The 27,542-nt window shown below is 36.2% G+C and overlaps 1 protein-coding gene and 1 long non-coding RNA gene across 4 annotated transcripts in view; one reads left to right on the top strand and one right to left on the bottom strand.

Moving 5' to 3' along the window:
* Positions 1–2,060: 2,060 nt before the first annotated feature.
* On the top strand, positions 2,061–22,443 carry LOC116439839. Its single transcript, XR_004238318.1, has 3 exons — positions 2,061–2,071; positions 17,134–17,139; positions 22,358–22,443. It is a non-coding gene; the product is annotated as an uncharacterized LOC116439839 (long non-coding RNA).
* TDRD3 (tudor domain containing 3) overlaps positions 4,480–27,542 on the bottom strand; it is an 88,113-nt gene continuing 65,050 nt past the window's right edge. For all 3 annotated transcript variants that reach the window (XM_032099873.1, XM_032099874.1, XM_032099876.1), the window contains 4 exons: positions 26,306–27,144; positions 24,246–24,371; positions 8,278–8,414; positions 4,480–4,881 (listed from right to left, as the gene is read on the bottom strand). In XM_032099873.1, the coding sequence (XP_031955764.1) occupies positions 8,295–8,414; positions 24,246–24,371; positions 26,306–27,144 (1,085 nt within the window). In that variant the 3' untranslated portion in view covers positions 4,480–4,881; positions 8,278–8,294. The remainder of the gene's footprint in view (positions 4,882–8,277; positions 8,415–24,245; positions 24,372–26,305; positions 27,145–27,542) is intronic.

The raw sequence follows: 27,542 nt of genomic DNA, 5'->3' as shown, positions 1-27,542 counted from the left end.
ACTGGGGGAAAAATATTAAAAATATCAATTTTGAAAAAAGCTATTTTGCATTCAAATAGGACGTGGAACATTAACTTTGTATATGCTTATCTAGTCCCCCAGTAAAAGAAACCCACAGTTTCCTTCATGGCCTTATCAAAATGATAAGCACTCCTTATTTATTCTGCTTTTCACTTTTATTATTGTAAACAAGTTCCTCCTTACAATAATAAAATTTCTGTAGCTAAATAGCTACAGAAAAATATTCAGCACAAATACAGTTAGAATGAGACTTAAATCTGTGCAAAGTCAATTTAGATTACAGCTGTTTTAGCAGAGGCATAGCCATTCATCTAATGACTAACAAATATGCCTGGGATTATTTTGACTATAAAACAAATATAAAATATTCTTTATTTTCTTTAATCTTTGCAGTTAAGAAACACGGTATAAATGCAAATCATTCAAGATCTCATGCAAACTAAACTGTCTGAAAATTACATTAGTATCTTCTGCACAATACTCACCTATGCACTCATTTTACAATAGAAATAGTCAAGTTGCAGGAAAAAATGCAAGGCACTATAAAATGACTATAAACATTTTCCTTAGAAGCAGCTGCCAAATTTTTTTTTAGACTATCTATAGTTCTCTGTTGCTATTATACACCTCCCCACAGGGTTTGCCTCCCCACAGTTCCTGTTTATTTGAATACATATAAGATTTATTTTCAATATATACTAGATTCTGGTTTCACTCATAACACCATAATTTCCAGAATATAATCATGTCCATCAACAGCCCATGTGCTTGCATGGAAACTGATTTTTTATGGCCTCAATCCTGTGGGAAAACTAAGTATTTATATAATGTCTATGCCTTTACATTATTTTGAATCATTCTCAGAATAAAATTGCAATTTAAAGCCAGAGCAGGCCAACATAAGCAAATTATATGAAGTAAATACTGAAAATAAGAGTAATTATGAGTCTTTACCATTGTTTTTAAGGATAGTAACACAAAGCTTTTCACATGCAAACCATGCTATGAGAAGGCCAGTGCCTACAAGTTTGGAGTACCTTCCATGGTTTAGCTGCTCTCCTGCAGTAAGTTGCTCAAAAACATTCCATAAAGAAAAAAAGACCAAAAGAATACCCCAATAGTTGTATAGCAAGCAGAAAGCTAAACTGAACTTACTTGTGCAATTGTCCATTCTTCAGGCTTACATTCCTCTCAAGAAAGTTACAGTATTTTACTAGAGTTGGATCAAGTCATGTGATGAAAAGACAGTTGAACTAGAATTGTTCTTCAAGAAAGCATCTGTAGAGAATCACTCCAAATGATACATTCCTGTGTTTGCATAAAAGCACTAGAGATTTTTCTGTATGAAGTTCCTTCCAACCATAATGCTAGAAAGGGACTGTAACCCTACATTGCCAGATTATTTCAGCTACCAACCTTCATTAGCTACTTTGGCTGTTTGGGAGTTCTCTTGCAAATATCCCTTCAGATTTACCCCAAGCTAAGTCTTCACATATCTAATGCCAAATACAGATTATCTTACAGATAAGATTTGTCTTTCCTGTGATATCAACATTTTGCACCCCAATGAAAATATGTTGTTAATACTGCCTTGGAAAGCCATATTCCCAACAAGTTTCATCTGCATAAGGCTCAAGGCAAGAGATTCTGCAGAGGAAGTTCCAGCAGTGTTTCTTGGAAGAGTGACCTTGACAAGTAATCCTCAAAATGTTTTGCACAGTTGTTGCCAAAGAGCTAAAAAGAAAGTACCTGCTAGTGACAAAAAGAAAAGCTATATTAAAATATACATGCGAGTATCTATCAGAAGATCTTAGACCAAGGAAGAATTTTAAATGAAAACATGACAATTTCAATCAGATTTTAATACAAAATTCTGAAAACCTGTAAGATAAAACCAAACATTTCCACTTTTTGTTTCAAAATGATCTTATCTCTCAAGAATATAAAGGAGGAAAAAACCCCAAAACCCTAGTCAATGATACTATTACCAACTTGGCATATAACTTTTAGAATAATTTAAACAAGAAATTCTAATTGTTTTTTTCATTCAGTAAAAATGTTATACACAAGTCCAAGGCAAGAGAAACATCTCATTAGAATTGCACTCCTAATTTCAACACAGAAATTCTCAAAAGCTCTATCTATAATCTAGCAAAGGAAAGCCATGAACCAGGGACGTACTGGTTCACAGGTCAAGAAGCACAGGTTGGCTCATTTCCACCTTGCAAAGAACAAAGCTCCTCTGTGACAGGTTTGTCTTGGCAACAGCTAGCTAAGAACACTCCAATACAGAGCCACACACCAAGCTAGTAAATAAATAGTGTGCATGACCAGGATCCAGTGCTCCTTACCAGCTTTTTCTCTTTAACTACACAGATGTGGCCACACCAAGGCCAGGAGCCTCCTTTTGCTGTTGCTTTTGACAAACTAGAAGTTAACTTTCACATGTGTTTTGAAGACGTATCTAGACATGGTAACTTCTTCTGAACACAAAAGCTAAATAAATTAATGTTGTTCTTGTGCATGCAAACTTTACTACAGTATGACTGGCAAATTATTGTATTTTTGGTTTTGATGGACTACACAAATAAAGAATGTAATTTATATACCCACCTAGTTTATCGTCATGTTGTTTCCAGATACAGGAATCAATAAGCATGAATATATGAATTCTTGCTTTTCAAAACAGGTTGATGCAATAAGTTTTTAACTACTCAAACAACAGTTTTTCAGATCCTGAAAGGCAGAGCTTTCAGCATATGCTATTTCAGTTGAAGCCAAAGCAGAAAATAATCATAAAACACAAAGACTTCAAGACTTTTCAAGACGACTCTGGGGCTGTTTGCTTACTCTGGCTTTCTAGATCCACAGCACCAGTGAAAAGACCAGGACACGGTCTTTACTGTTTCACAAAAGAAACCAATATTTTCAAGGATATTTCATTTGCCTACAGCTGCACATACACGTCATAATCTCAGAATGTCACAGCCACTACAGAAGAATGCTGCTTTGCATTTGTAGTCTTAAACATACGAAGGCATCATTTTTTAAAGTTCACTAAATCAGACTATAGTTTTCTGAATTTTATGATTTAGTTCACAGCAAGAATGAAAGCTCAAAAGAACGTAAAAGTTATTTTAATTTCAGAAATTGCTTTGGTACACTGACTGTAGGGCTTGTTTAATGTACATCCTATTTGCAAAGAAAAATCAAAACTGCTTTTTAAAACAATGCTATGGCTGCATTTCTTTATGAAGCTGAATAGTTGCTCTCAGTGGTCTTAGCAATAATTCTGGAAGTAAAGCATTCAACATGCAATGTATTAGATCTACAGTTTATTTATTTGCTGGTACAATTTAGCAGAACTGACCAGGATGTTTCATACTATTTGGAAAGTGGTTTCTAAATTTAACAAACTTCATAAAATTGGTTGTGTATTAACTGATAGTGAAGAACTTCAGCGTTGTACAGCTCATGTTTAAAACTCCCAAAATTCTTCAGAATTATTAGTAAGGTTCATCGTAATTATGAAGAAGCTGCTTAGCATCCATTAAGACAGCAAAACATTTGGTTCCTTACTATTCTGAAAAAATTTACGTGATTGATAAGATTTGACTGCATTTAGACAGTACATTCTGTAGTGCAGATACATTCAGTTAATAAACAAGGTTCTATTCAAACAGTTTTGTATGAGCACTCAGAGAGAAATTCAGCAGAATTAACTGTACAACTTATACTATCAACACATCTCTCAGGTATAATTCTATCTTTACAAAACTACCTCAAAACACATGTGCTATTTCAGTCTTAAAAGATCAGAATAAAGCTTAGAAGGGATTTGCAAGTTATCTAGATTTTGAGTGCTTCTCAGCTAAAGAAATAGTGAAATTTCAACTATTTGTCATAATCACATAAGATTCAAAGATACAGCTTAGAATGAAAAGTAGTTTGATAAGATTCTTTCAAGTATCAATGACAATTGAAAAAATTATAGTAATATGAAGCAATAAAAGCAGAGTTTAAATCTACAAGAAAGTTAGTACCTACTACCCAACAGCTCGCACATGTGTGCATGTATACACATATTTATATTTAAAATACCAACGTGCATCTTTCAGTATTTTTGTTTAAACAACTTTTCTGTACCTTTTAGAAATGTTTCTGTTTCTTTAATATAAATATTCTTACAAAGAAAATATTTACCTAAAATTATTTAGAAAATTGAAACTGATTATTTTTCTTTTCTTTCTTTCTTTCTCCCCTTTGACCTTCTGGTCACAGATCATGAAAAACATAATAAGCAAATCTGTAATTTGGCCTTCAGCAACTCTGGAAAATAGACACAGAAAACATAGTCAAAACCTATTCAGAATTTTACTGTACAATTAGCTGAAAAATTTTTAACATGCTTCACTAGTGCTAGCCAAAAATCTAAATTAAATGCTCAATCCTGTCAGCTTTTGAGAAAATGTGCTTTAATTTTACTTTACTAGAAGCAATATTAGAAGCAAAATCAGTTCAAAATTAAGAAAAATCATGATACATTATTATGTTAACTAACAATGGAGGCTCAGTAAAAAGAATACAAGGCAAAGAATAGAATAGTACACTGTGGTTTTATTGATGGCAGCAATGACAATTTGCCTCTTTGATATGTAAAAAGTATTCAGCTTCATTTAACTAAGAACTTTAAAAAAGTCTTTTGTGGTGTCAGGTCCAAATTCCTTCTGCTCACACGAGCTTCCTTCTTCCATCCTGCTGCTTGGAAAAACCCCAGAATTTCTTCTAGAAGAAGTGTTCAGCAAGTTGGGAGCTGCCAGTGAATTCCCCTGACTCCAAGAAGGTTTCTAAATGAAAAAACTAAAATACAACAGATAAGGACAAAAAATATTGGCACTCAAGAAACCATAAGTATCCCCCATCCCTGGGCTCTTTGTCACTTCATAGGCTTCACTGTCACTTCATTTTCTTCCTCCAAAAGAGTGGATATCTGCTTTTCAGTACTTATGGAGACACAATTCTTTAAAAAAAATAAATCAGAAGGCTGCACTTCAATGCAATAAATATAATTGGTCTAGTACAAAGAACACTTTCTGGTAAAGACTTCTCTCTCACAAAACCACGATTGTTAAGGACTTCGATACAGATTTTATAGCAAATGTGACAAGGTGTAGATTAATTCTGTCATGGAACAAAGGAAGACCAAAAAACATATAAGGACCAAGCACTTACAGGTTCACACTCATAGGTTCTTTCAATCTCCTCCAAAAGGTCTGACCCTTCAAAACACTCATTTCTGATTACTTGCTCCCCTTCTATTTCAGACTATTAAGACATTCTATACAGAAAATGTAACCTCAGGACGTATTTTTAGTATTAGATTCTAATTCTTATATCTTGACTCTCTAGGAGGAATATCTTATTTTACAGACCTGTTAAACCTAGTATTTGACTCATACCCACACAAAATTCCCTCTTGATAAAATTCTGACAGTGTTCTCCACCTCACATGCTGGATATTAATAAATTATCATTTCTAGGTTAACTGCAACCACAGTGAGGTACTGACTATCCCACACTTCTACTTTACCTCTCTGTCTTCATAAAAATCACCAGGTCAAGACTTCCTGCAAGTCTGCAGTAATTGTTCGTCCCTCTCCAACTTTTTTAGAAGTCCCCTTTTTAAATACTGAAATACTGCCATAAGATCCTTTTAGAGACTTCTCTCCCCCAGACTGAACAGCTCCATTGATCCAAATCCCACTTTTAAAAAACAACTCAGAATTTTAAAATCTTGAACCTCCTCACACTGAAGACCCCTTGCAGTAGAGACAAAGATTTTGAACTGATCATTTGGTAATACTAATTCCAGATTTGCATGCCCAAATTCAACACCTGAATGAGTATGCTGAACACTAATCCAGGAAGCAGTACAGCTTCATTTCTGCATTGCTGCACCACTGCACTAAAAAGTCCTCCTTGCCAAGTGATATAAGATTATATAGGTAGATCTAAAAGGTTTTGAGTATGAGGTGATACAGTGACTGTATGGACCTTATGCTTCATCTTTGATACATCCCTATCATACCCAATACAAATAAGGCCAGCACTTCAGTTTCAGTATTGTCTAAGTTGCCTTTGAGAATGACATACCTTGGATTTTAAATGTTACAAACTACAAGATTAAAATTCTACAGAATTTACCAATTTATAATATAAAATAATCATCATCAATGGTTTTCCATCTCTTCAGGAAAAAGACATTAATGTACTTTACCTAATAGAGAGGTACTCCCTTTCAGTAAGTAAAGGTGTCAATAATAAATGATCTGTCAAAGAGGTAAAGCATCCTGCAGTGGACAGTTGTGGTAAAATTATGTGTCACTAGATCCCTTAAAACTTCCCCAATAAATCTTGCTTTCATTTACCAGGTTATCAAAAACTTGAAATAAAAACAATATGCCATGTTCTCAAAAGATCTAAGAAATGAAAAGGAGACAAAACCATATAGAAATCCACTTCTAGGAACCGGCATTTAACATTGCTGAATTTTTACATGTCAAGATATTAAAGCTACATTGCTGTACAAGTCCAGGTAAGCTGAAAACAATTTAGAAAAGGACTGTGTTTGATTTTCTGCCTACATTTAAAATCAGTTAAGAATTAATTGCATTAACCACTAATTTTTGGGAAAGCTCAATAGAAAGAAAAAGCTGTAGTTTTCTGTGCCAGATAAGTTTTGATACCAGATCTGCTGTCCATTTAAATCAGGATCCCATTATAATCTTTAAAACAAAGTATAGGACCACGTGCAAGGAACACCTGTGCCTTAGCCTTAGAAAGGTTCTTCCTTATCTGCCAACAAGAAATTTGCTCCTGAGATACAGGAGTTACTACTGACCAAAGCTAAGCACAGTTTTCCAGATTTATACTGTAAAACTAGAGAAACACCAAAAATATTACCTAAGATACAAAAAAATTCCCTGGCTTTGACTGCTGTGTACACTTCACATCTCTCATTCAACTGACCATACTGACTCTGCTCAGGGCCAACTGAGCTGGTAAAAGCTCTACTCAGTGCATATTCCAGAATAATTTCTGCATGAACTATCTCAGGACATGTTTACTGATAGTAATCAAGACACGTACTTAAAATAGAAAATTGAATTATATTGGCAAAAATAGAACAATTATCAACTCTCTTACATTGCCAGTACTGCTGTAAATGAAAAATACATTTTAACATATACGCTAAAAAGTAGAATCATATGTTATTGCATGTCAGAAATATCAAAAGGTACAGAGATCAGCAGCACATGTTAAGCCAACAAAACATGACTGGAGTAATGAAAGGAACAAAAGAGATTGGTAAAAATAAACTGGCTAGTAAGGAAAAAAAAATCAGATTCAATAAAAAGACACACTGTGGATGTATACCAAATAGCATGTGACTTACCAAAGCTATCTTTAGTTAGGATAGACTTTTGACCATCCTTTGTAAATTAAGGATTTAGAAGATCAACAAGTGAAATGAAAGCAGCACAGCTTATGAGATTTGTTCAGTAAAATTATTGTAACTGTTTTATTTGGCTGGCCTTTTAAAATTTATGAATGTATTTAGCAGATGTCTTTTCTAAGGATGATATATAATCCCTTAATTTTGGGGTATTAATTAATTAAGGATTACATAATCCCTTAATTTTTGGTTATTAATAAAGTATAGGTGCAAGTCTATCCTCAAGATTCAGAGTATGGTAAATATTCTTTGTCTTTGCACCTCCCCATCCAATGGTGAACTCACAGATTTTATATTTCTCCTTCTCATGCAAGCAAAAATACAAAAAGGGTATTTATTCACATAAATGGCTTATAAAAAGTAGAAGATGGGACCTTGAACAGAGTTAGACAGTCCTGAGTTCAGCAGGGACTGCAGCTGCTTATTTCAGAGAAGCTGGTCCAATGTATGTGAATGAGAGAATCTTGCTGCTGCTCTCAGGTGAAAAAGTATCAGGTAAAAGCTTGCTGAGATGACATGAGCCTTGACATAAAGCAAAAGTCAAAAGCTATTTGTTGAAGTGTTTTATTGCTTTCCCTCTTCCCACAGATATATTAAGTCTTCCTAAGCCACAAAATTCAGAGATATATCCAATTTCTACCATAAATATAGCTATAACCCTATGAAAAGTATAGAACAATCCAGATTTGTTTATCTTGAAATCGAAACCAATACATAAAGCACCAGTATCTTATATTTACCTTTTTTTCCTTATTAATCAGTTTCTAGCTCGGGGCGGCTGATAAAATTGTTGAGTGGGTCGTGTGGACCGCCGTGGCTGACCATCACCTCCTCTGCGGAATTCTAGAGTTTGCTCATACGTTTCTTCTTCCTCCTCCTGCAGGTAAATAGCATTGTTTTAAATGAAAGAGCTGGAAAATGCATTATGCATGAGTTGGTATATGCACATATACATACACACACCACATACAGACATATATGGAAGGGTGAATCCATGCTCACATAGCAACTGCTGCTTTTGTGCTGATGACCACTTAATAAAATAAGTGATGTATGGGAGTGGGCTTTTCAAACCCAGGAAAGCTAACAAAATCAGGCTGGCAAATCTCAAAACTCAATCCCCAGGGCCGCAGCAGAAGTTATTAAATATTCGCAGGAAAAGAAAAAAAATCATATGTATTAAAGAAAAATTCTTTTCCAAGAGTTATACAGGCAACAAACTCAAGAAGCAAGGTAACCTCAATAACCTGCCAGAGCAAGACAAATATCAGCTTTCAGGAGTTCACAAATGTGTGTGGAATGAAATAAAAGAATTAGAAAATAGAATTACAAGGGACAGCATCTGGAAATATGCATGCTAAATACACACATCTGAAACAGTAGATAAAAATTTATGATGCAGTAATAAAAAGCCTACAAGTAGGGTGAACAACAGTTTAGAGATATACTTGCTATGTGCAGCAATAATAAATACACGCTCCGAATAATGAGAGGAGAGGTAAACATATTTGCAATATTAAATCGCTCCTAGGCATCTTCATACCAGAAAGATATTCACAAAGTACATAGAATTCAGAGGTGAAAAAAGAATAAATTCAAAAATAATCAAGATACTGGAGAATGACTTACAAAGATTAAAATAATTACGTATTTATTTTGGTTAAGAAATATCAAATGGAAAAACATTCATTTAGGGGAATATTTGAAGGTGGTACACATTAAAGATAGAGAAAACTTTTAAGAGTGTTAGAGTTTATAGCAAAGAGAAATAGAAGAAAAAAATTATAGGCTGAAAAAATAAAAGCTCCTGAGAATGACTGTCAAATGCTGTCTCAGAAAAACAGCTTTGATTTCATTTCTTTAATATCTTAACACTATACTGTAGCAGACACCAGGCCTAGTGGGAACATGCTGAAAGAAATTAGCTTTGGGGAAAAAGTACTGGATATGTAACTCTCAATCCCTTTTATTCACAACATAGGAACATAAAGCAACACAAAGCAAGAGCATTGAATGATTCATTGGAAGTTCATCAACAATTCCAACACCCAGGAACTGTCAGAGGGCAGCATGCACATAACAGAGTAAGCAAGTCACAGCAGTAAAATATTTCACTTTAAGCAACAGAAAGGAAAACCTACAGCCTAAGTTTCTTTCTGTTGTGAAAAGTGAGATCTTACTCAAGAAACCTCTCTTTCTGAATTAGCCTGAGTATCAATAAACGTGCATTTTTAAAATAACAATTACAAACAACAACATTCCTCATGGTAAGGTCTCCTATTTACAGGGCACATCTGTGGTCACAGCTATATTTCCAGATTAAGCATTACTACAGAGAACCTGACACAACTGTGTAAGAAAACAGATTTTCAGCACTGAATACAGCACAATTGATTTATATCTCTTAGTTTCACTGTAGCTGAAGGCCAAGAAGCAGAGTTCTGCTATAAAACTTAAGTTTTCTCAGCATACTTCTTTTACCACCTGCAGCACTATAAATTCCCTCATATAAAGAGGTTCAGAGACACTGATTATCAAAAAAAAAAAATCAGTAGAGCATTAGATGTCTAACACAAAAGTCCACACAGTTTGCAACATTGCTAGCCTTAATACGAACACTTAAGTTAGTATTTGAGATCATCTCCCACCACTGACAATGCAAGCTGAACTAGCAGCAAGTGTTAAAAAGTAGGCTAAATGCCTGAAGTGGTCTAGATACCTTCAGCTCTTTCAGTATACTCTAAGAAACATGAATAGCTGAAAATAGCATGGCAATTAAATAGTTCAGTGTATAGCATCTCACCTGTAATAGCCAACCTCTTTCTGAGGGTAAGCACATCAGAGTAAATTTCTACAGCAGCAAATCTTCATCAAATCTCAGAGTTAATGTTGTTGATCCTTTGAACTCAGTAAAGTCAAATTCAAACCAGTATTTGTCTTACACACTTCTATTTTGGTGTAATTGTCTTTACACACCGAATGTAAAGGTTCACATGCATGCATTCCAAATCAAGAATTTTTACTGCAATAGGCAAGAGTGAAATGTGAAATCACATTCACTTCCTTGAGGCTCTGACTAATGTGGAAGTGAGAAATGCAGCAAATGGTAGTAACAAATGAGTAACAGAATACCTTTCAAGTGTTCCCTCATTCCTTCCTATGCACAGTGGCTCCACACACAGTTACTGACCGTCTTGTTGAATTCAGCCATCGTCATGTCAGACAACACATTGTCATTCCTTGGATCTTACCTATTCACATTTGGTCCTAAATGAATCTAATATTCTCCAAAATAACAATTTTCCAAGTCATATCTTTATTAAAATTTTCTTACTTTACAAGTAAATTAATTTCTTTTCTGTCACCATTTCTTAATAATTGTATCCTCAATTCACTACTGCTGATTTTTCACCCTCTATTGCCATTTTATTTCCACAGAGTCACAGAACAGATAAGGTCGGACGGGACCACTGGGGGTCATCTGGTCCAATCTCCTGCTCAGGCAGCGTCATTCCAGAGCACACAGCACAGGATTGTGTCCAGACAGTTCTTGAATATCTCCAGTGAGGGAGAGTCCACAACCTCTCTGGACAACCTACTTCAATGTGTGGTCACCTGCACAGTGAAGAATTTTTTCCTCATGTTCAGGTGGAACTTCCTGCACATCAGTTTCTGTGCCCATTGCCTCTTGTTCTATTGGCTGGACCACCAAGAAGAGTCTGGCTCCATCCCCTGGACACCCTCCCTACATAGTTAAGATTTCACTCTCAGTCTTGTTCAAGTAAAACAGGCACAGCCTATTTATCCTTATTTCTATTTTAAGGAAATTCCTTACTACCTTAAAGAAACAATTCCATTTTGTGGACTTTTATCTCACTTTATTTTAAAATCTCTCCACCCTACACTAAAAACTGCCATTTTCTGGAACAGCATGCACTCTTTGCAGGCAAAACTACATATATCTTATGCTCACTTCCTTGTTTTTTCTGTTCTTCAGCCAAAAAACTTCATCTGTCTAAACTTCTTCCATTATAACTGCAGTCAGTTAGGTCACACATCTTGTCACCAACTCTAATTTTCCAATCTTTCTTACTGCTTGCTTTCAATTTATCAGTTGCTTGTGACTCATTCTAAATTATTCTTATCATTATAAAATCTAGATTACATTTTATAAAGCAAAGGTGGCCACAATTCTCTCTTAGAGCATCCCCATTCTCCTTCTATTACCAGTAGAGGTTTTAGTACACTGCTCCAAAACTTATATATTTTATTATCTCCATACTTCAGCTTATTTTTCATTATTTATCTAAAATTCCAGGATCCAGGACTCAGTTTGTTAGTACTTACACAATGCCCACTGAGATTAAATGATAGCACTAAGCACAACTGCAAAAGACAGGAAAAATGGGCAGATCCATAGGAAAAAGCAAGGAAAAGTTCACAATGCAAACAATGAAATGCGCAAAGAAATTTCTGCACTAACAGGTTAGAATGAAGAGAGAGAGGGTGGAGCATGCCAGCTTCCTTTAGGTATTTAAAAAAAGAAGACAAACAGGGAAGGATAAGTAATTTGAAAACTCATCTTCCATTCAAAGTTTTGCTGTAAAAATCTGTTGTTAATTTTGATGTTCTTGTCCCATCTCATAAGAGAAGCAAGAACTAAACAAGAGTAAAATGGGAACATAAGCACATCCAGTGCTTATATTTTGGACCCATATACTCTGAAGAGCTTGTACCACCACCAGATTTGACCAGCTGACCTTAGTGAATCAGCAAGTCACTTCAGTCCAGACAAGTGACTACCAGCCTGCTTTTACATAAAAAATTCAATGGATTTCATAGCTGCAGAATCAATTATAAATCCAGCATTTAAAATACTTCACCAACCAGTTTACTCTTCAAATGAACAATATTAGAGCAGAGTAAATTTATACTTCATTAAAAGCTTTCTCTCTGAATTTCAACTGCAAGACTTCATTGCATTCAAAAGAACTGTTTAAATAAACTTGCTTTTTAAGACACAGTCCTTTGAAGTGAATACTTACTGCATAACTTCTGAGAATGAATAGGTGGATTACAGCAAAAAACCGGACACAACTTATGCATTGACAAAAAAGCTTTGCTGAATGCTGTGCTCACATATATTTAGGAAGCAGTTGCAAGTCACAGCTGAGCAGCTCCTGAACTTTTGCCACTTACAAAGTAGTTACCTCTGTCTTTTACTGCTTACGGACAGAAAATTCTGCTCCATTCACTGGGCCCTTCTGCTGAGACTTTTCAATTATAGCTCTCTGTGGGCTATTAAGGGATGAGCACCCAAGCCTGTGTAGGGAGGCATGAAGAAGCAGCATGAAGAAGCAGCGAGGGGCCAGGGACTGTGGGACAAAGAGGAGACAGAAGGCAAAGAAAGGAGAAGACATTTTCTATTTCAGTAGTGTCAAACCACTGCTTCAGTTAAGCTGTAGTTTCAACTTCACCCACACACTGAATGCATGGGGAACTTGCTGGTTCAGTACACAGAGAGTGCTGGCTTCCTTGTAAAATGACCTTTTCTTTCATGTGCATTTCAAATTCCATTTCCTGATCCAGATTTAATGCCTCTTTGCGCTGCCCACTCTACAGGCAACAGCTGTCTCCTGCTGTTAACACACCAAGTGATCTCTTCTTTCCTAGTTAAATTCCTTTCACAGAATTTGCTTCTTATGCCTAATCATCCAGTGTTGAGCTTCTTGAGTACTTGTTTTGGTTTTTGCATTTTCTACTTACCAGTGCTTGGATCAATCAGAAACAGACTGCAAGATTATCCAGATGAATCAAAAAAAGAAAGCAGAGAAAACTCATACTATGGCCATATTGAGAATTCACAAGTATTCTAGAAAGAATTCTTTTCTAATTATTTTATATGCAATATATTATACAGTCTATATTTGCAAGGAAAAAAATTTGCTGAAGTGTCTACAGTTTAAGTGTCACTTAAACTTCTACTTTATCTGAATACTTAAATGGATTCTTTGAACTCTGTAATAACTAAGATTTTGTGGGGGAAAAAATAGGTCTGTTATACAATTTTAGAGTGACTTTAGGGCATAATTTCAAAAATTAGCATCAAATGAGGTGTAAAATTTTTAAATTATGACTAATGTAATTTTTCAAGGGTCTTAACCAAGTACTGACTTTTTTTTTGAAGTGCATATTACAGAATAATTCAACGTATTTGTTCTTGATCAATTTTCTTTGCAAATTAGGCTTGTTACTTAAAATATCAATTCCTTTCACAGAGTAATCTTCTCCCAGAGTAATCTTTGTAAGCCTGAAGATGCTCACTTTTTTTTTTCCACAGTGCACAACATATCTATATTAGACTAGGCCTATGGGCATTCAAATTCCTGAGTTAAATTATGAGAAGAGCAAGTGGGGTTTGAGGTTATCCTGCTAGATCTGCAGACAGCTGACCCCTCACTGACAAAAGATCATTAAGATAAACTCTTAGCCCTATTAATGCCTTATCGTCTCTCTGTAAAGAACACACAGGATAAGCAATTGTAAAGGATCTATAGGGTATACAAGTTCTTCACCCACTTGAAACTCATTACCCAGTAAGCACCTCGCTGCATATAGGACTTAGCAAGCATTAGGTAATTAGTACAGATACACGAGTATAAACTCATATTAACTCTGGTTTGACTTTTATGTCTAAACCATCCATAGCTTTGCTGAAGTTTATAGCCCTACTTTCACTCCAGTAAAATAGTACGTTAGGTAAAACACTGGTCACAGAAATGGAAGTGTCAAATGGCATTATGAGATTTAACTGTCCTTAAAGGGATAAAATTGACTTGCTGTACACTACTGTATGATTTACTAAAAACATCCCGTGATTTTGAACTGCAACTACACAATTACTATTTGTTGCCTTTCTATATGCAGCCAGAATAATCCCTATCCATTTATAAAATGTTTTAATCTACTATACCAGTGACATCTTTCACCTTCACTGTTTCTCAGATTCTATGAGATTTTGATGTACTATACAAATAAAACTCTACATTGTACTTTCAAGCTCAGTATGAAGTCTTTTATCCAAGAGAGAAAATCAGTTAATATTTCCCTAATGCAGGAGCAGTGAATTTCAACAGCTACTGACCACGTGTTACAACAAACTTGCTGTAACAGCATTAAAAAAAAAACAAAAACAGAAAAACAATAGAACATATACCCATTGTTTCCCCTATTTACACTTAGAAAAAGGAAATTATCCTTATGAGGATATGTCTTTTTCTCCACTGAACACAGATCAGCCACAATCAAATATGCTCCTAACTATGGTATGTAAAACTAAGAGGCATGGAACTATCCCATAAAAACTGTTGCTTTTCCATGTTCCAAATAATAATTTCAAGATGACCCTTCCCTGAGTAGTCTTCTGTTTAGCATCTGAAACAAATTAATGATAATAAAATTTTCTGTTGACTTTCCTTAACCAAACCTCAGAAAATTTTATATTTTCTTGGCCAGATTTTGTAGAATTCTATAAAGCACTTTCAGGACCAGCATTTTTTCAACTAATTCCTTATTACACATCAATTAAAGATACTAGATTTATAATAAAATTATTTGGTAATCCTGAAAAAATGTAATATACACTATTAATTTTAATTATAATTATCTCATTTTTCCTCTGCTGAAAAATATAAAGAAACCGAGCTTCAACACCAGCTAATTTTTAAATGATTCTGTTAAAACCAAATAGATCCCGAGTTTCAAGTGAAGTAGATAGAAAGAAGCAGAAAATTTGTAGATTTTTCAAAAAAAATCAAGAAATGGAAAATAAATGGATGGGCAAGGAAAAGATTTACATACTTAATCTGAGACAACTAGAAGCAACACAACAGTTAATTTGGAATCAGACATTTCTTTGTACCTCATCGTTTCAACTGTGGAAACAAAGCACTCATTCGTTTTCTAAATAGGCAGCTTTTCGATTACATTTCCATGAAACGAGGATAAGGTAAGCCCGGGGCATGATTATCCCACAGACATATTGCTGGCTTATTGATTCCCCTTAAGGGCACTGCACAGTTTATTCATACTTGTAGTCATTCCCTCTGGCACACTTTGAAATAAACATGCAACTCTTCTTGCGCAGTTTGTGGTTGAAACAGACATACTTTCCTGCAAATTGTGTTCTCAATACAGGAAAAAGTAATGGATTTTAAAAATTCCTTACAAGTACACATTTAAGCCTTTCAGACCATATCCCTTTCACTAGTAAAAGCTTCTTCACTGAGCAGTATCAATACCAAACTATAAATATTTAAAGGTTTATTTTCAATTTCTAAAAGAAGAGTCGATACACTAAAGTGAGATATTCTATATGAATTAACACAGAACCAATGGACACATCAGGTTTTCTCCATCCATCCAGAAGAAAGCCACAATCTGGAAGTGTTTCCAACAGGCTGGTAATACAGACAGTCCCAAACCACAGTGGAAAAGAATACTTGCATAGACTTGGAAAAAAAAATCAGCATTCAGTTTCTCTGCACAAAGTGCACTCGTGAGGAAAACCGTACAAGTCCATAGAAGAGTGAGGGGGACGAGGAAGTACTTGCTGTATTGCTGAACCTGTTTTAGCATGTAAACAGGAAATTCTGCCACCATAAATTTCAGAAAGAAAATACTCAGTGATGCCATGAGAAATTATCTAATACTTTCCTGTTAGGACAGGACAAAATCACTATCAAAATCTGAAGAGGGAATAAGAGAGTTTTGGTGATTTTTGGTGACATTTTATGAAAGAAGGCTGTGTGCAAACCTCACCCATGACAGAATTTGACATATGAATCCCCAAAGTCCCACACAGAGATGTATATTATGTAAACAAACACCTATGTGAATTTATTTGTGAATGACTGACTGCACACAAAAAAATTAGAAAGTAAAACATGGCAAAATTTATTTCCATAAAGATACAGAAAAATTCTAAATTAATATATATAAACCAACACCTAATTAAAAACCAAAACAAAACTGCATACAGGTAGTGCAGGGACACAGAAGTTTAAAAGAGTCTTGAAACAGAATGTGCCTGCAAGACAACACAGAACAGCCTCATGAAAGGCAGAGTATCTTAACTTGAAAGTCAGGACCTCTACATTACTTATACCTTGTACGCTTTACATTTTAAAGTAAAATTTGCTGAATTGCACCTATATTTTAGCTAATAACCATGACTTAAAAAAAAAAAAAAAAATAGACCATGTCATCCTGCAAGTTCTACAACAGAAAGATGGTCAAAAGATGATGATGGGCAAAATATGCTTAAAAACATTAGGAACTTTTTATACTGCTACAGGATAGAACAGTTGGTGGCTAGTCACAAATGGTGTTCCCCAGGGCTCAGTACTGGGGCCAGTTCTGCTTAATATATACTTATCAGTGACCTGGGTGAGGTGATCAAGTGCACTCCCAGTCAGTTTGCAGATGACACCAAACTGGGTGGGAGTGTTGATCTGCTGGAGGGTAGGAAGGCTCTACAAAGGATCTGACTGGATCAATGGACTGAGGCCAGTTGGACGAGGTTCAACAAGGCCAAGTGCTTGGTCCTGCACTTGGGTAACAACAACCCCCTGCAGCACTACAGGCTGGAGACAGAGTGGCTGGAAAGCTGCCCAGTGGAAAAGGACCTGGGTGTGCTGGTCAACAGTGACTGAACATGAGCCAGCTGTGCCCAGGTGGCCAAGAAGGCCAATGGTATCCTGGCCTGTATCAGCAATGGTGTGGCCAGCAGGACCAGGGCAGTGATCGTACCCTGTACTGGGCACTGGAGAGGCCCACTACAGGCTGGGGAAATAAAGAAATTACATAAGGTTAATTGTGTGTAAGGCACATCCCAACAAAATTACTGCCTACATCTCAAGTGCTTTCATAAAGCCAAAAGATAGATTTTTGTGGAAACTAAATTCCAGTAGAAATGTTTTAAATTAATTTCAATAAACATCCACCACCACTCAGGAAGATGAGTAGTCCAAAACACTCCGCCTTCATTTAATGAATCAAGTCATTGAATTATCTTGAACTGTAAGATCATTCTAGAGATTTTCCTAACAGTACAGAAGCCAAAGAATTAAAGACATCAAAATCTTCTCTAATGCAATACTCAGGGACATTTTTTCTACAGGAATCTTAGAACTGATTAAGTAGACTGTACCATTCTCTTTTACCAGCCTTGTTTTTTAGTGTAGTCAATGAGGACAGAAGCTAGATAAGAGATCCAACCAGGACACATTTATTTACTGCACCTACTTAATTATTCAGTGGGAAAGATTTCCTTCTTGACACTTGACACACAACACAAAAAGACCATAGTGTGATGCCAAGGCCATCCAGGCCTAAAAGCCATAAAGAAACGGCGCCCAATCCTTCAAGCAGTTATTAGCCTGCCATAGATAAAGACATTTGAATGGGTTTAAAACCTCCATAAAACAGGTAGACAAAAGTCTTTGCCAGCTTAAAGAAGCTGTAAGCCTTTACCATTTACTGGTTTTCAGCGCTGCTCTTTACACTGCTGGGGAGAGGTTCGAACACCTTCAGAAAACTAACAGGAGTTCACCTCTTCACTTACCTGAAACAGGACAGGTATGATCAAGTCCTGAATTACAGTTCAAGGTAATTCAACACACACAGAAGCTCTTAAAGCCCTGTGACAAGACACAATGTTATCAAACTTGAACTCTGAACTGTCTGCCAGCAAGAATTACCTGCAATCCAAGATCCTTTGCTATTTTCTTTCCTCAGCTCATTCCTTACTGGAGGAATGAGTTGAGAAAAGTTGCAAAATAGATTTTCAGTCTCTGCAGAACAAAAGAAACTATAGAAAAACCAGGAATATGTATAATATTTATGCTTTAATAATAATTTTTGCCTTCTTATATCTTTATGCAGAAATACAGTGCAAGATACTGCAGGAAGAGGAAACTAAGCTAAACTATAGGCTTCACTTCGTAACTGGAATTCTTAAGGAATTAGAATAATTCTAAGCAAAGAATCTGTAAGAATTCCAGCTTGTTTAGAGAAAAATCAGTTAAGGTCATAACATATATATGTGGAGCTATATACATACATCGGGAACACATTGATCTTTATTTTCTTCATACAGTAGTAGGAAACAAAAAAAGATAATTGTAGTGTAAATAGGGTGGAAAAAGGCCTACGACATTACTAAGGAAATAGAGAACGGAGAACAAAGCAAAGACTTACTTGGCTTTGGGGAAAAACATCACAAGATAAGCACTTAGACTACACATTTTCATAATTTATTACGGGAGAAATATCCTACAAATTAGAGAATGAAATTAAGACTTAAAGTTTAAGGTATTATCTTGACTTTATTTTTTTTTTCCACAGAACAAATTATTAAGTGATTTAGGAAGGTCCTTTCGATGCTTTTCAGTTGTTAGTATAATTTTACATTGTTTACAAGAAAAAACAAGCAAGTTCTTACTTCTACAATGGCATTTCAGTGACTTTTTTTATTTGGATTTAATACTTTAATTAAGTAACCCCTGCTACATTGAGGGAACTAGCGGAATACAGTATTGTAGTGTTACATACAAGACACTTATAGGAACTCTAGAACAGTGGAATCCAAATGCAGTTTTATTATTCAAAATATTTACGAATTGCATACCTAGGACATATTTTTCAGGCACTAAGAAAAACAATAAACAGTTTTAGTGTTCTTAAATGTATTTATATTGCTATTGTATATGATTATTGAAAAAAAATTCCCCACTACCTTTTTGGTTTACCTAATGTCAAACTCAGCTTTGTCTTCTACTTCTAGCCATCAGAAAGATAAAGAGCTGCATGTAAGGTGTCAGACAGATTGAAAACTTACAAGAACTCTGGGCAAACTGGGTAATGTACAGTATACAATCAATTATCAAGGAGTCTTGGCCATCTAGTTATACTTTTTTCATGAAGATGGTAAGCACAGTGTATTCTGAGAATATGAGGCAGATTTGATCTACAGTCAAGACAAGAGAGAACAAAGTAAAAAAATCCACTAAAAAACTGAACAAACCAAAAATCACTTATAAAGGTTGTTAAAAGCAGACGAGAAGCTCAGGTGCTTAAAATATATGTAATGTCTTCAAAATAAGGTCACTGTGGTACTTTGGCTGTTCTTTCAAGTGATTAGTCAAGCAATGTTTTGCTTTGCTGTTTTTTCTTTCTCTCAATGGTACACTTTCATCCGTTTATAGTTGTTGGACAAAAAATTAAATTCAACACATGAATATTAAACAGTGCTGAAGCAAACAATAAAGAATAATCAATTCTAAGACACAGACTAAATTTATGCCTTAATAGAGTTCACTAAATCTTTTCTCAGTATCAGCAACTCTTTCAAAACGGAATCTGAATTAGGACATCGGAACGCACATACAACATATTTCTACAAGTTTTCAGTACAGACACGTAAGAAAGGATTAAGAATCATGTAATCACAGAATGTGCTGAATGGAAGGGACCCACAAGGATCATCGAGTCCAAATCCTGGCCCTGCACAGGACATCCCAAGAATTACACCATGTACATGAGTGCATTGTGCAAATGCTTCTTGAACTCTGTCAGGCTGGTGCTGTGACCACTTCCCTGGGGAGCCTGTTCTAATGTTCAATTACCTTCTGGGTGTAAAATCTTTTCCCAATATCCTCCCCTGACTCATGCCATTTCATGCCATTTCCTTGGGTCCTGTCACTGGTCACAAGAGTGAAGAGATGGGTACCTGCCCCTCCTCTTCCCCCTGTGAAGATGTTGAAGACTCCAGTGAGGTCTGCCCTCAGTCTCTTCTTCTCCAGGATGAACAAACTAAGTCACGTCAGCCATTCCCCACAAGGCTTCCCCTCCAGATCCTTCACCATGCTTGTTGCCCTCCTCTGGATGCTCTCTAACAGCTTAATGCCTTTCCTATATCATGGTGCCCAAAACTGCACACAGGACTCAAGTTCCACTGTACTCTGTAGAGCAGAGCAGGACAATCCCCTCCTTTGACTGGTTGATGATGCTGTGCCTGATGCACTCCAGGACACAGCTGGCTCTCCTGGCTGCCAGTGCACAGTCATGACTCAAATTGTCATTGACCAGGACCCTCAGGTCCCTTTCTGAAGCACTGCTTTCCAGCATCTCATTCCCTAGCGTATACACACAATCAGGGTTGCCCCATCCCAGGTGGGGAATCCAGCACTTGGCCTTGTTAAACCTCATACATTTGGTGAGTGCCCAGCCCTCTAATTTGCCTGGGTCTCTCTGAAGAGCCTCTCTGCCCTTGAGGGAGTCGACAGCTCCTACCAATTTGGTGTCGTTGGCAAACTTATTCCTTTGAGACCTATGTTTAAGTCATTAATGAAGATGTTGAAGAGCACAGGGCTGAGTATGAAGCCTGCAGAATCCCACCAGTGACTGGTCACCACACCTCTGATGTCACCCCATTCGCTACAACCCTTTGCACCTGACCTATAAGCCAGCTGCTCACCCATCACATGATGTGTTTATCTGGGTGTGGGCTAGACATTTTGTCCAGAAGGATACTGTGAGAGACAGCATCAAAAGCTTTACTGAAATACAAAACGATTACCTCAACTGGCTTTCCTAGGTCAGCTAGGTAGGCTACCCTGTCATAGAAGGAAATCAGGTTTCACAAGCAAGACTTTCCCCACACAAAGCCATGCTGGCTGTGACTGATGAGTGCATTGTCCTCCAGGTGTTTTTCAGTACCTCCCAGAATAATCTTTTCCATGATTTTACCAGGCACTGAAGTAAGACTGAAAGGTCTGTAGTTTCCGGGGTCCTCCTCGCCCTTCCTGAAAATCAGGACAGCATTTACCAGCTTCCAGTCAGATGGGACCTCTCCAGATTCCCAAGACCACTTAAAAATCATTGAGAGAAGTTTTGCAATTACATCAGCCCGCTCTTTGAGGATTCTTAGATGAATCCCATCAGGCTCCATAAATTTGTAGGGATCCAGCTGGACCAGCAGATCCCCCACAATTCCAGATTCAACTGGGAGCTGATCATTCTCGCAGTCGTGGTTCTCCAGCTCAGGGCACTGAGACCCCCTTGGTCCATCATCTGTGTTAAAGATGGAGGCGAAGAATGTGCTAAACCCCTGCGCCTTGTCCATGTCCCTGTTTGTGAGGTGATCATCCTTGTCCTGTAACGGGCTGATATTATTTTTACACTGCATATTGCCATTAATATATTTGAAAAAAAACCTCTTTTTATTGTCCCCTGCATTTCTGGTAGCTTCAACTCCAACTGAGCTTCAGCCACACGAATTTTCTCCCTACAGTGGCAAGCAGCATCTCTGTATTCCACCCATGCCACCTCACCCTGCTTCCACTGGGCATACACCTTCTTTTTTTGCTGTATTTCCAAGAGAATATTCCTGTTCAGACAAGCCAGCCTTCTGCCTTGCCTGCTTGACTTCCGACTTTTGGGAACTGCTTGTTCCTGTGCTCTTAGGAGATGATGTTTAAAAAGCGACCAGCACTGATGGACCCAAGTACCTGCATAAACATTTTCCTAAGGGACTTAGCTATCTGGAAATTATCTGGAAGGACTGAAATAAAAATCAGCATATTTCCAGTAATACATGCTCCTTGGTGCCAATAGTATCAATCAGTGAAAGAAAAGGAATTACTGAAGTGAGTTTAAAATCCATTTTGTTCTCTTGTAAAGAGGAACTACAACAAAATTACTTGAATCTTAAGTCAAAGAATTAAGCAGCATGATAGCATGCATGTATGAAAAATGAAGTTATCTAGATTTATATATTAGTAAGAACACTGAGACAACAAAAAATGACCAACTGTGTTCAGCTTAAAAGACAAACCCGAGTATCAATGCATGACTCCAATGGGTGATTAAGAACTACAAATGCATAACAAGGATTATGCTTAGCACCCAAACACAAAGAAGTGAAGGGGTAGGTCCTAATCAACTTTCTTCTGCAAAAATCCTATAGCTGCAAGGACCTTCTAGCAACAAAGAATAATTTCTCAGAAAAAAAACCATTAAAATGATGTTTACTGTGAAGATGTTGATTGGCATTTATCTTGTGTAACTGTAACGATCTGAAATTTCATTGTTTGAATTTATGCGATTCAACTAGGCTCCCTTGGGAGAAAAAAGAACCTTGAGAAAGGGATCTTTCACTTCTGAATGGAATAAAAGTCCTTGGAAATTTCTTTTTTGTCTCCAGTAACAAAGAGGAAGCCTCAATGACTCGATCAGGATGCAGCATGATGTCAGGACTATGATACTTACTGTCAGAATCCCCTCTCCATACATTGTCGCGTCGGCTTTAAGAAACTAACTCTGAAATAAAATAAGCCAATCCAGGGGCCATTTCATTCAACTCATCCTGTGGCTACATGACTGACACTCCACCATGGGAGGAGAGGGATGAAGAAGAACACATGGTCAGACATAGGCAGAAGAGGCAGGGAAAATGACCACCTCTACTAGGATCAAGTAGGAAATGGCACCTCACTTCTAGAATCAACTTAGTCTTAATATTAGGCTAAGTTCTTAGACTCTGAGAGCAAACTTTCAGTGGCTCAAAGTAAAATAAAAGCCACTCCTCAAAACTGTAATCAAATGAAGAAAAGTCTGATAATTAACCTAGAAAAAGGGTTAAAATAGTACAGTCATACAGTAAGTAACTAGCACTTTACAGGTCAGATAGTAGGACAAAAAGAAGGGGGGAAAAAAGAGCAAATTTTCATATAAACAGCAATGCCTCAGCTGGGGAGAGCTTCAGGTATCTTTTTAAGTAAAAAAGGCCATCTCAGAGGCCATAACGGCATCTGAGAGCTACAGGCAACAATATATGTTAAAAGACCACTGGGAAGAAACAGGAGTTGACTGTTCAGCCTTTGCAGCAGTAGTAACATGGCTCTATGACCCAAAAATAAGAACTCAAAATAAGCACAGTCAACTCATCATTAAGGAATCAATATGTAGATGTATATTTTTTGTGCAGCCTTTTATAGTAAGAGTAAACAGCAAAAAATTGTGCATTCCTGACATTTTTTTTAATCAAAATGATATTGACTAGTAAAGCCTTTTGAAATTCCAACTTCCATAAGGCTAATACATTCTAAACTTCATAAAACAGATTTTGATGCATACATGACCACCACAATATTTGGCAAAGAAGAAATCATTGAAACAAGAATAAAATCATGATACAAAATAAAGGGATACAGATGTCTATTTTTAGTCATACATACACGTGTAGTGAAAAGCTTCAGAACATATGTTTTAAATTACTGTTTCCTAACCCTTACAGAACAACATACAATGTACATGAAATAAAACAAAAAACTGGGTTGAATAGAGTAAGTAACAACTTTTAAGAAAGAAAACATGCATAAAACTGTTTGGCTAACAGATCAGTTATTCATTTTCAAACAATACAATTGAAATTTATTATACAGGAAGAATACCACATCGTAATACACTTCTATCAGGTTTCATATAGACAACTAAAATCTGAAATTTTGTTCATGTATTTGAGCAACTATCTTTCTACACATGTAGGTAGCAATCTTTGCATGAGTAGGCATTAATTGCTTAATAGTTACATATTTTGTACAGACTATGTAGTTTATATTTTTTAATACAATTTGTTATCACATACCCACGTGTCTGCATGAACAGGCCTGATGTTGCTGAGAAGCACCTCTTCATAATTTCCATAATCACTGAATTTAACAACTGCAGTTGTCCCAGAAGAATGGAGAGCTTCAATTTCTGCCCGATAGAACTTAAAAGAGAAATTTTCAAAGGTCATAAAATACAACCAGAAATACCACAAATACTTAACAACTTCCTTTTCATATATGTCTTTGTGTGTGCATACATATTTAGTCTTAGGCAGTGTTATATTTTCTTTTAAATTTGTACCAGATATTAAACCAGGTATCTTAAAATTCCACATGGCAGACTCCAAGGGCATGCCAGATTGTATTTAGAATACTCATTGAGAAAATACACAGCTTATTTAAGTAGACTGAGTATCTAAAAGACCTGCTTTCATCTCTCTGAATGCAGAACAAATTCATCACTAACACAAATGCTGCTGTATACAGAGAAGTGCTATTGTAAGATATTTACTTAAAATATACATCAGTAAGTGCTTATCAGCCACATACACCATATGTACTTGTTTACCTATCACATAATAAAATGTGATAAAAATATGATGAAAATATGATAGAGCTGCCCCTTCAAAAAGTCCTTTTTCTAAACACAAAACTTGATTTTTTTACATTTATGCAAATATAGCTTTCTTGAAGATATCCAATCACTTTTATCTGACTGAACACAAAGAAATCACTGCCTCCTAAAATGGTTAAGCTCAGTATTGTATTTTATCATCACATTTCAAAATTGTCCTAGACGTGAGTAGCAGTATTTATGTTAACTACCAAGATACCAATTACTGTCCAAAACACCTTCTAATCTGCTGAATACTCTTCAGGTAACAGTCTGGGATTATCTCATATGTATTTATCTTGCAAGTTTTGTACTTTCCAAAATTTAAAAATCTCATCTCACAGTAATGCAAGTATGCTTCTCAAAATAGGAAGCAATTCAATAATATGCCATTATACTTCACACTAATCCATCCATTCAAGCTACATATTCCTATTTAAGAGAGTCAACTCACTGTATGTTGCCACTACCAAAAATCCTGCATGGTTTATCATTGGTTTTAATCATACCAAAAAAAGAGAGAAAAATATAGTTATGCTGCTGAGCTAATGCAGACCAAAAAAAAAAGGAAAACGTTTATAATAAATAACGTAAAATAGACATAACAAAAAGTTTTTTAAAAGCAGAAAAAGGTGTGAATAAAACATACTCAAAGAACAACTATATGTAAGGTAGTTCTCAGATTATCAGAAAGGGTCAAAACCCAAAGAAACTACCCATGTAGAGTGACAGGGAACTCCTGAACAGATGATGACAAATCAAAGAAAACAGTTTAAAACTTTCTTAGCAAAGGAGAAGAAAGTAAAGTGTCATGTTGCAGGAGAAATCTTATTAATGGGGAAGAGCTGAAAAGCAAGTACATAAACTTTTAAAAAATCAGTAATACAAAACTATCATGCAGCATAATTCATTTGTTCCACAAATTCTTCAGCTAATAGTCTACTAGTGCTAATCAAAATTAAGCCTTTTGCTGTTTCCATTCTGTAATGTCTGAAAGAAAAGTGGCAGGTTTTTTACATCCCCATTCCTGCAGACTTTAGTCTTCCTTTGCAGTGATAAAGGTTTTGTGCTGACTTGTTCCAGAAAAAGGTATTACACATCTACCATTATAGATATTCTAGATAGCACAGCATCCTGGTTTTGTTCTTCAGCAAAGAATATTGGCAACTAGATCCATATTCATCCCTTCAAATTTTCGGCGTTTAAGTCAAATGCTTCAGTGAGGAGTTTAAGTCATGCTGAAGTCCACTTACACAAGAGAAAGAAGGACTTGATTTAAACACTTTAAAGTTTTGTGCAATTAATATAAGTGATGTATCTCATAAATATTAAAAACAGAGCATGGAGCTAGGCAAGAAGCACACTACACACCTACGAACAAAGGCCATGTCTCTGTAGCAGTGTGCTAATTATCTCCCACATTTGGGTAAGAAAACATTAGAGGCACAATTTTGAGATACTTCTCATTTGGCAAAGGCATACCTTGTTGTCTTCCCAATAAAGAGCAAAACATTCATCCCCCGGTCTCCAACTTTTTCCATATTCCATGTGAATCGATGGTTCCAATATTTTCTCTGGTTTGATGGGCCCAGTTCTCCTTTTGGGACCAGTGTTGTAATACAACATTTTATCATCAAAAGACGGGATCGTAGTGGGTCCTGACGATTTGATAGGTCCTACTCGTCTTCCTTTCTGATGATGCTCAGTATCTCCATTTGGTACAGCACTAAAATTATCAGTTCTACTGGGATTTTGGTAATCATTATTAACACCAAAATGTTGCTCACTTTTTACCATAAAGGCTTCACTATTTATTGTTTGTGCCTTCCTATCACAGAAATTTTCAGAATTGTGTGTTTGGTTTTCCCTTTTCCCACGTTTCTGGTTATTGTTGTCTGTCACATCTTGAGCAGCAGAGTTTTCCTTGAATTCTGTGAAAGACACACCTTTTCCTACTCTGTTTTGCATGTTATTATCCCTTTTTTTGAAAGTAATATCACTCTGGTGAGCGGTTATAGGATAAGCCAAATCCTTTGACCTATCATTTCTAGGATAATGTCTGTCACTTTTATTTTTTTCATCTGTCCAGTGTTCTAAAGAGCTGTGCCTTTCAGGACCTCTGTTTCTTGGTAACCCACCACTTTCCAAAGCCTGCCTTGAATTCTGAAAATCCTTTTGAAAACGAGGGGGTTTCTCATTCCTTGGTTGTCTCATGTCATTGCGAGAAACATGTCTTGAATGATTCTCTTTGATGCCATTCTGTTCTGTATTCATAACTTTATGCTGTACTTGATGTGGTGGCTGAAATTGCAATTTTGGTTCTACAAAGAAAAAAATTATTTCAATTAACATATTTCACACAAATACATTTTAGAAATACTGTTTCAGACTCTGATAAAGCAACAGTATTCTTTAGAAATGTATGCACCTTTGTGACACAGAAATTGAATGGTACACACAGAGAATTTAGCAGGCACATTTGAACTGCAATTCCTTGTTATTGGAAAATATACACTACTCTGGGCTGTACTTAGAATCAAACCACCTATGAGCAAGAGAAAAGCCAGGCATAAATTTCCAGGAGGTTACTCATTCCTCCCTATGGACATCAACAACTTACTTGAGTAAGAGCCACTTAAGACAGAAAAACACAGAATTCCAAGATAGAGAAAGGAAGAGGGAAGAAAATGAGGAGGAAAAAGGAATGCTTCTAATCTGA

Source organism: Corvus moneduloides, chromosome 2 (genome assembly GCF_009650955.1).
Source record: "Corvus moneduloides isolate bCorMon1 chromosome 2, bCorMon1.pri, whole genome shotgun sequence".
NCBI lineage: Eukaryota > Metazoa > Chordata > Aves > Passeriformes > Corvidae > Corvus > Corvus moneduloides.
The sequence above is the reverse complement of the archived record's forward strand: the minus strand, read 5'-3'. Positions and strand labels throughout refer to the sequence as shown.